The following is a 9637-nucleotide window of genomic DNA, read 5'->3' as shown; positions in this document are numbered from 1 at the left end:
CCCCGCAGAGCACCTGGGGAACGCTGGAGGGCTGTGGGGATCCTGATGCGGAGCCGAATCCCCCGACCAAGGTGAGGGAACCATCTATGACCAAGGACACTGAGCAACAACCTGAAAAATGACCCCACCTTCCTTCCAGCCCACTCAATATCCCTCCCCACTTGCTGCCCAGGTGGCACTTTTGGCTCCTCGTGTCCCGTTTGACCCAGCCGGGAGCCAGGACAGCCTCCAAGGCGCTGCCCTGCAGGGAGGCACTCTGTCTTGCACAGGGACCAACTGGAAAACGGCATCAAATTATTATCCATGAAAAACAGCACCTCTGCTGTTGAATCCACCTGTCCTCACTTCCCGTGGCCTTAAGCTTTGGACTTATGCATTCACGTATCCTTGTCGACATGAAGCTCAGCTAACGCTGACATCACCTGGCATCCCGATTTCCAGGTACGAGTAAACACCTGCGGTATTTTGCTGCAGGCTCCCTTCTTTTATGTGCTTGCTCTCGGAGCCAAGTTACCCTCAGTGGTTATTTTCATTAATTTCTTAAGAAAAGGGTTGTCCCGAGGGCAGAATCTGTAGATTGAAAATCCCGTGTGCCTCAGGTACCAAACAGAGCTCCGGTCCACACGTGGACACCCGGCCTTCTGCACAGGCTTTCGGAGAAAGCTGATCCTCAGAAACAGCACACATTTGTAATAAATAATGCACACGCTCTAACAAAATAAAATTTTATTAATTGCAGCATTTCAAGTAGCATTTGGTCTCTCCTGAAAGCGGCACTTCAGGCTTCCAGAATAGGAGCTTCCACAGTGCATCAGATATGAAGACACCCTCCTTGCAGAAGGAACCGGCTTCGTTAGGCAACATCCTAGTTCAAGGGGTTGCATCAAAGCTTTTTTGAGTGACTTGATTATGTTTCTGTTCTGCTTTCGCTGGATACCAGCCCTTGGCACTGTTTCCTTTTGGTCTTCTGAGAAACCACGTCGAGTGCTTCTCGCTCGCGTCCGGCCCCGCGCCGTCCACAGGATCTCTGACGCTGCCGATGTTCATCCTAAACAACTGCACTTGGGCAGATAACTTCTGTAAACTCGGAGGATAATAATATTCATAGTTTTTTGTTACTGCAGCCAAAGGGATTAGAAAATTTTTAAAGATTTTAGCAGCTGTAGGTATGAGCTCAGTGTTTCATCATTTCAAGTACCTCCTCATTATTATGGCTTGATTTTTGACGTAGAAGCAAAGATTCAGCCTTTTCTCAGAAAGCGTTTCAAGGATTGTGAATGAACACAGAGAGAAGGGGGGAAGGAAGCAGGAAGGGTCCATAAAATGACCCTGGAGATACTGAGCAGGGTCCAGTTGTGTTAAAAAGCTTTTCACTAGTGTCCTTGTCAAAAAAAAAAATGCACTTGAGTGATCTCAGAGATGCCAGTGTGAGACGCGTGCTCCTTGGGCTGAGATATTTGCCTTTTGTTAAAACTGAGCTGACTTTATCCGATATGCAAAAAAAACCCATTTTGTTTCCTTTAGTCTGGTTGCGATGCAGTCCCGAGGACATGTCCTTCTTCCCGTCAAATGGGCAGAGGCTTGTTGCTGTGTTCAAGCTGGCAAGGTGTACTGAAGTTCTGGAAGCGTGATGGAGGGAGGTTGTGTGGAGCGTTTTGGCTATTAATACTTGGGGTTTGGCTTATTTCACTTTTCTTTCCACCTTTTACGATCTGTGGATTGCAGATCATATCAGAGAGGTTTGGTCCCTCAAAACCAGAGTCTTGAACTGAAGCTGGAGGCCATCTCCCAGGCAAAGTGCAAGAGTAATTGGAAGTGTCTACATCCACTTGTGCGTCGGGGAGAGTCTGAGGTATCTGGAGTACTTCATGTTTTGCTGATAATCTCCCAGTGCTTTGAGGAGAGCCCAGGAATCACCACCTGGGTAACAGCTCTGTTATACATCCATCTGAGCCCCAGTGTGGTCAGAGGGGCATCCATGGCCCTGGCCTTCTGCACTGCTGCCAAGAGAGCTGAAACAGCACTGCTAACCCCAGCGCATCCCTCCCGGTTTCCGAAACCACGGCCACCGAAATCACAGCTCCCTCTGGGTACAGCACATGGAGCCCTCAACACAGGGGGCTCTCCCCCTTTGTAGGGCTGCAGCAAACAACTGCATTTCAGCTTTCCACCTCCTGTTTTTTTTTTTAAGGGAAATGTGAAAGAAGCTATTTACTACGTTGTTGTAGCAACCTCTCAAGATTAGCTCCAGGCGTGCACCGAGGTGTGGCAGCTCAGCCCTGCTCTGTCCTAGGGACTCTCGTGGTGGGGCTGATGCCGCCTGCGGGACAAGCCCAGCTGGGTTAGGTCAGCTTGGTGCTCACCTTGTCTCTTGATCCTACCTGCTGAGCCTGGTGAGTCACCTGGGTTGGAGATATTTTAGGACATAGATCATATCTTTAGTGTACAACTAGACAGCTCTTGGCTGAACACCTCCCTGAGTAAGCCTCTGAGCACCCTTTTTATATAAAAAATATTTGAATTGCTTTAGTTTTTACAACCATTCACAAAATGTCATTCGTTTCACCTGTACAGTGAATAAGCTCTAGATGGAGAACCATCAAAGCAAGCCCGTGGTGCCCCAAGGCTGTCCCCCGAGCACCCACAGCCCAACCTCGCTGTGTTTCAGTGCCAAGGAGCTCCTCAACCCCAAGCTCCTCACAATCACCAAGGCCAAATAGCATCAGAAAGCAGGAAGGTTTGCACGCAGTGCCGTGCCAAAACACGAGCCTTCGTCCTGGTTATTGAACAGTTTTCAAACCAGTACTTGGAAATTGTGTTGGAGTATCTTCCGTTTGGTGTCACAGCGATGTTTCCTCCGGGAACAGGCGCTACTTTGTTTTTAGTGTTGATCTGTGAGACATGCTAAAAAATATTTTGTAGTAGATATATACATTCACAATCCTTAAAAGAATCCCCAGGAAGTAGCTGAGGGACCTGAGGAAGGCTGCAGCCATGCTGGGGAAGTGAAACAGCAGAACGCAAGGGCTGTGGGTGGGAGCAGAAATGCAGCTGGCCGTCAGGAGGTCATCCATCTGGAACAGGGTGCACTCCGCAGTCACCAGGATCCAGATGACCCTGGATGTCAGTCTGGCGTTTTTCACCGTCCGTAGATGTCGAGACTCTGTGGGGAAGAAGGTTATCAAGTAAGCCTCGAAGGCAACGCAGCTTAGCAGCAAGCAGCTGATGTGCACGTTTGCCGTGAGCAGGTTCTGCAGCAGCGCTGGTGTGAACGCTGTAGGTGGGATGCTAACATCAAAGGTCCATGTGACCATCTCAGAAACAACGCTAATGGAAACCAGGATGTCTGCCTTTGCCAGGCTTGAAATGAGAACCACGGTGGACTTGGAAGAAACCTTGGCAGACTGCAGGATGATTATCGTGTACAAGCTGCCCAGCAGGCCCAGAAAAGTGCTGATAGCATTTGAAGAAGACAGAACAAGGTATTGGATATATTTAAGTACCAGGTATCTTCTGAGATCTTTCATGTGGTCTCTCTCCATAGAAATGCCGGTTAGGGAAGAATACCTGGAACACATATAAAAAAAAGTGATTAAATGTCACATTAGTGGGATAGATTCCAGACAACTTATTGTGCACCTGCATTTGTACGGACACATGGTGGTGTCCTCCACACTCCAACATGACTGTGGCATTGGTTGGAGATGTTCTGTATGTGAAATCCTCAGACTGCATCATTTGTGAAGTTAAATGCATGCAAATCCAGGCAATACATTTATCATAGTTAACACAGGAGTCATTGCAGGGAACTGGAATGACTCTGGACTAATACTGGAGAAGTTGAGGTCAGAATAGGGCTAATTTCACCCTGCAAGTTTTCTCTGATTGCCTTTGTGCGTCATTTCAGGAATGAAGAATCCATTCTCTAATGTTGCAGCAGGGAAAAGATTTCTTGTATCTATGTAGAAGAGTAAATGAGATGTCTGAGATATCACTCATTCTGGGAAACACAGTAATAACCTAAAAGGAACGCTGTCCAAGAAATGTCCCAGTTGATTCAGTAATTGAGAGTTACCATACAAATACCCATTTGATTTCCTTTTCTGGTCATTAGCTCAACTGTTCATACAAATTCATGTTTCTGAATAAAACTGAATGCCTGGGCACAGTGTGGGAACTGGCAATACATTACAGATACTGGGATACCGGGGAAAAGGTGGGCATAGAGTGGGAACTGGCAATACATTACAGATGCTGGGATACAGGGGAAAAGGTGGGCATAGAGTGGGAACTGGCAATACATTACAGATGCTGGGATACAGGGGAAAAGGTGGGCTCAGCAGTGCCCGCTGCTGTGGCTTCACACGCACACGACGGCTGGCTGCAGGAGCCCGTGGGGTTTTCAATTTTTCCTGAGAAGGGATGTGGTCTCTGGTTCGATGTGTGGTTGGTAATAGCATCCCTGTGCACACTGGACCTCCCAGCTTTCAGCTCTGGGGACACCGCGTGGCTGGAAGCTGGTCCAGCTGGTGCCCAGCCCCAGCTACAGCACCATTTAAAACGTTTCTCTAATGTTCTGGTCTTATTTCTACGTTTCTTTGGGAGCAAACTAAAAGCCAAGAGTCTTTTTAAGCATTATTGCTAAATTGTGTTGTTTATGTTTGTCTTAAGTACCGTTAACAAGCCTAAGACCAACTTGCTCTTCCACTGACGGAGTGCCTGTTGGCAACCACTAGCATTTTTCTCCTTGGACTTAGCGGAGCTATGATTAGATACAACTCTGATTTCCCCCAGAGACAGCTGTACTGTTTCCAGTTGGTTTGTTAGTTGAATCTCCTAACGCATCCAGTTGGATGTTATGTATCCATTGTGAGATCTGACCTGGAATTTGAGGGAAAGTTTATAGACCTGTGAGAAGGTGCACAAATGAACCTTGGGATGAAGGCGTTTGGAGGGGGATCACATCCATTGCTCCTGGTGCTTCTGGGTGCCTGGACTCCTTTCATACTTCCCCACCACTGACTGCCTGCAATCTTCTGAAGCAATGGTGCGGTTTTGGGTTGAGTTTCTCTCTTGACAGGCCTGACACAAGCCTGAATTCACTGGGGTGTGTGAGCAAAAGGAAAAAACTGGATCCCTCCAACTGTCAGCTAACGCCGCCCAACAGAACCAGCCATCAAGAATGGCAAACCGCTGGATTTAGACAACGTTTGAAACAATGGAATTTATGAAAACAGCCAGTTCCCATAGGCTGCCAGCAGGAGTCCTTCTTTGGCTGACTGTTATCTCCTGTGACAGGTTGTGAACACTCCCTTTGCCTTAAATTCAGTGGAAAGAGGTTCCTGTATGATCCCCTTCAGCCTGGGAGTCCCTCACATCTCAGTGGGTGGCTTCAAGTGAAGTATTTTACGTCAGTGAGATTAAGTTCTCGTAGCAACTCTTCACGGTCGTTTCGTATCAACGTGCTGAAGTAATCCAATAAGCCAGGGCTGCATCCCAAGGCTTTACTCATTTCCTAGTCATGCAAAGTACCCATTGACTCCAACTACAGCTTCGCACGATGTAGAGAATTGATTGGAGATGACTAACAGCTCAGGATCTCACCTTGTATTACAAACTCATATCTTAAGCAGGAATGAAGTTTGTAAAACGCCCAGATATTTTTAGGTGTTAGCATAATTTGGGTAACATTGCCTCGAAAGAGCATAAGTGTGACCTATCCCTGTGTGGGATAAGGTTACAAAGACCTGTAAAAGGCTAATTTGGTTAAATCATTAGTTTTCCTATCATCTCAACAGCAAGAAAGATGGTTACAAAGAATGGTTTGAGGATTATACGATGATGAACATTAGTATAAAAGAATAGCAGGAACATATAAGAATGATATGGGAAAGACCAAGAGACAAGATGAAGTGCAGTGCAGAAGTCATGAACAGGTAAGGAGGAAACACTCCATAAACCCATTGTCAGACAAAGGAAGACCGAGGAACGAGTCTGCTCCCTGCAAAGTTTGTGTTTCCAACCAACTGTTGAAGCCAAAATTAGAAGACAGCAGTTCTTTTTCTCTGAAAAGCTCACTTACGGTTGGACATGTGCCACAGCAAATGCTAGCAGCAGAGGGCCTCCAGTAAGGTTCCTGACTAGATAAAAGGAAGAACAAGGTGGCTGTTGCTTAGATTAATTCTCTGTTTTCAAATTCCTGAGCTTCAAGAAGTTTATCCAAGAACACTTAGAAACTGGCTGAAGCAATTTCAGAGATATTCATGGTTATCAGTGAAGAGCCTTAAAAGACAAATGCTAGAAGTTCCAGAAAACTTGAAATAGCAAAGATGGGGCCTGTCTTTAAAAGGGAGAGGTAGGGCAAGACGACCCAGAAAGTTGTAAGCTTCAGTTCCTAGAAAACTACTAAATAAACAAACAAATTGTTATCTAAATGATCAGAAGGAGATAAGGAAAACAGTGTAGATTTCTCACAGATAAAGCAAATTCATTGAGCCCAGCTTCCTTCTGTAGCCGATAATGGATCTCATGGGTGAGGAGAGAGCCAGCAAGTGTCACATATCTTGGATTTTATTAAGGCTTTCAATATTGTCTCATGAGGCATTCCTATAAAGGAGCAAGCTAAGGAATGTGGACTAGACAAAACTGTAAGTGACGCATAGCTGGATAGGAAACTAAGAAAAGGATAATTATCAGAAATTAGAGGAGTGGGGTTCTGCAGAGATCTGACATTTTGTGCATTTTCACCAGCTACAGTAAGGAACAGAGTTCATGCCTATTAAGTTTGCTTATTAAGTCACAAATCTGCAAGTGCAATTTCAGATCCATGCAGGAGCTGGTCCCTGCGTAGCAGTGAGTGAGAGGAAGAACGGACGTGTGGGCAGGATGAGGGAACAAGCCAGAGGAGGAGGATGGCTGCCGTGGGCAGCGATGCCAGCCAGGTGGGCATGAAGTTATAAAACTTCACTAGAAACAAACTGAATCCAACAGAAGTTTGCTGTATGGACAAAACCAGATTTCTCCAGTGAGCCTGGAGAACTCATGTATTTCATCCATCCACTTTTTTTTTACTTAAGAAGTTTGAAAGGGGTAAGACATCGAGCGATGGCTGGATTTACAGCAGAACTTTATCACGTCCTTGGGGAGCATTTTAACTTGAGCTTCTGGGCATTGGGTCCTGTATCACACCCCAGGACCTGGTGATGAGCCCATAGGCTCTTCTAACGACGAGCGTTAGAGAAGGATGCCGAGTGGCCGGTACAGCCGGAGGAGGTGCCCCGAAGCAGCCAGTCCAGATGCTGAGGAGCTTGGCATGTTTTCCATGTCTTCCCTTCTTGAAAAACTTTGGCATTTTACATAACACTGCCAGCATTTTACGTAACAGCGCAACATACGTCGGAAAGGAACTGGAGTTTCTGGATGGAAGATGCCTTCCTGCTTTCTGTTAGAGATGTGTCAGTGGTGACCTTCCTTCCAAGCCGCGGCTGCCCCAGGAGAAGGGATCGTTGCTGTGGCTGCCTCCTGCCTCCCTCCACCCGTTTCACACTATGATTTAGTGGTTAAAACTCTCATCCAGAATGTAGCAGAACGAGGTTTGATTTCCTCTTCCGCCGCAGGGGATTTAGATGTTTATCTCTTCATGGGTGTCCCAACCAGCAGGCTACAGGTTGTCCTGAGGCGCGGATGCTTTTCGTACCACCTAAGGAATCTGGGCACAGTGTTGGAAAACATCTGACACCCTGGGCCAGGGGCTGGGATCAGGAAATGCTCGTGGATCACAAAACAGGTAGTTGCGGATGTTGGCTAGGAAAAAGGACATCCCGTTTTCCCATACTTGCTCCAAATGCTGTTTGGTTGCATCTGCTCTAGTAAATCAAGCAGAGCTGGGAGATGTTACCAGGAGCTGGAGCTCAGTTCTTCATAGTCTCGAGAGAGCTCCAATGGCCCCCAGCATGTCTTGGCGTCTGCCAGCGCGCACCCTCTGAGCGCTGCACGGGCACGGGCTGGGCTGTAGCAGGAGGCAGGGAGCACTGCCCACGGGCAGCACAGTGGCACTGCCCACGCGCATGGATGGTTGAGGGTACGGTCCTCATTGCTCTACTCCAGCTTGGTGCCAGAGATTGGACCGGGACACATCCCCAGTCCGACACAGCCTTTAAGATGAAGGAGTCACTGGCTAAGGAACAGATGTGCCAAGAGTGCACAAGGCAGAGCCCGAAGCCGCAGGCTCCTCCTTTGGAGAAGGTGGCTGCCAGCATAGCTCTCCTGAGCTCCCACTGCCAGCATCCTCCTCCACGGCCAACCCAACAGCTTCCCTCCAGCTGGGAAATCCTGCCAGCCCACGAAGGCACTCGGGGAGCGGAGAGCGGGCACTGTCCATCAGCAAACCCTTCCCTCTGCCCGGGCAGGTGGGATCGCGCCTGGGATGGGGCCGGGTGGGGAACAGGAACGAGGGGCTGTTTCCAGAACAGCTGCTCCGGTCCTGCCAGAATGGCCAGAACTGGTGAAGCAGGCAACTTGAGCCAATTCATCTATTTATTTACAGTTTTCAAAGCAGCCTCTTGCAGTATTCCTACAGATCCCCCGCCGGAGCATCGCCGCACGTCGGCAGTGGCACCGAGACAGTTTTGGTTTGGTCCTTGTTCAGATGAAACCTCCGTTCAAGCTCACAGAGGTTTTTCCGAGCGAGCACTTTGCGTTTTCAGCAGCACTGTGTTTTATTTGCACAGAAATTGCTCTCCTGAAACACTTTACCAATTCCAATTAATAGTAACTTCTCATTTGTTATTGGTGTGCCGTCGTAGTCTGAGAGATACACAAAAACATCTCCTGCTCTTAAACGAATACTTCCTTCCAAAATTCCTCCTGGAATTGTGCCAAAGAATATACAGAAGAGGAGAACAAATTTGAAACCCAGACTACCGCTGAATATCCTGTCTGTAACAGAGTGGTACTAGCTTTTACTTAGTTTAAAAGCAAAAATACTTACATTTGCTGGAAAAAGCAGCCAGGAATAGTTTTCTGCATGGCTATATTCTGTGTACGGTCTGCAGCAGAGCTAAAACGTGCCGTTTCCCTTGGATTGCTTCCTGGTTTTTATACGTAGTGTCGCGTATTCGGTACCACGTCAGAGCACGGGGCTATGCTGACAGAATTTGTTTTGCTAGGCAACATCCTCAGAGCTGGTTTCACAAGAATTTCTTGCTTGAATCATGGTAGCTATTAACTTTCAGCCGTCTGGAAAATTGATGTCCTGCGTGGAAGAGGAGTCCCAGACGCTTCCTCAAATACACGCTTCGAGATGGAGCAGATTGCTGGGTGTCACCCTGAGCTTGTCTGGGTGTCGCATGAGCTCACACACGTTATCCATGAGTAAAAATATTATTTTACGAGCAAAGAAAAGGTATCCTCTGGCATGAAAAGCAGCGCTATACCTGGTGGAGCGGGCCTGTCCCCGGTGAGTGTTTGTGTTGGTGTTGCCTGGGACGCCCAGGTTCGATGCCGATTACGTTCACACTGACATTGTTCTCCAGGCGTGACGCTGGTGGAGCCAAGTTCATCCGTGTGTCAGGGCAGGTCTCGGTGTGGTGGGAGAGCGGAAGAAGCATCCCATAGGCATGGTGGAGAGCAGCAAACT

General features: G+C 47.7%; 1 protein-coding gene across 1 annotated transcript; it reads right to left on the bottom strand.

Annotated features, from left to right (window-relative positions):
• Positions 1-2867: 2867 nt before the first annotated feature.
• On the bottom strand, positions 2868-9063 carry LOC147527900 (uncharacterized). Its single transcript, XM_086619782.1, has 2 exons — positions 8990-9063; positions 2868-3567 (listed from the first exon to the last, which is right to left on the bottom strand). The coding sequence occupies exons 1-2, from the start codon at positions 9025-9027 to the stop codon at positions 2871-2873; spliced, it is 735 nt and encodes a 244-aa protein (XP_086475908.1). The 5' UTR covers positions 9028-9063; the 3' UTR covers positions 2868-2870.
• Positions 9064-9637: the final 574 nt, after the last annotated feature.

The sequence above is a fragment of the Tauraco erythrolophus genome, chromosome 13 (assembly GCF_009769465.1).
Source record: "Tauraco erythrolophus isolate bTauEry1 chromosome 13, bTauEry1.pri, whole genome shotgun sequence".
Lineage (NCBI taxonomy): Eukaryota > Metazoa > Chordata > Aves > Musophagiformes > Musophagidae > Tauraco > Tauraco erythrolophus.
Note: the sequence above shows the minus strand (reverse complement) of the source record. Positions and strands in the feature narration are given on the sequence as shown.

Coding starts and splice junctions, on each gene's coding strand:
- LOC147527900 (XM_086619782.1), bottom strand. CDS start 9,027: ATGCAGAAAACTATTCCTGGCTGCTTTTTCCAGCAAAT. Junction 3,568..8,989: donor GGCTGCTTTTTCCAGCAAAT/GTAAGTATTTTT, acceptor TATGTGTTCCAG/GTATTCTTCCCTAACCGGCA.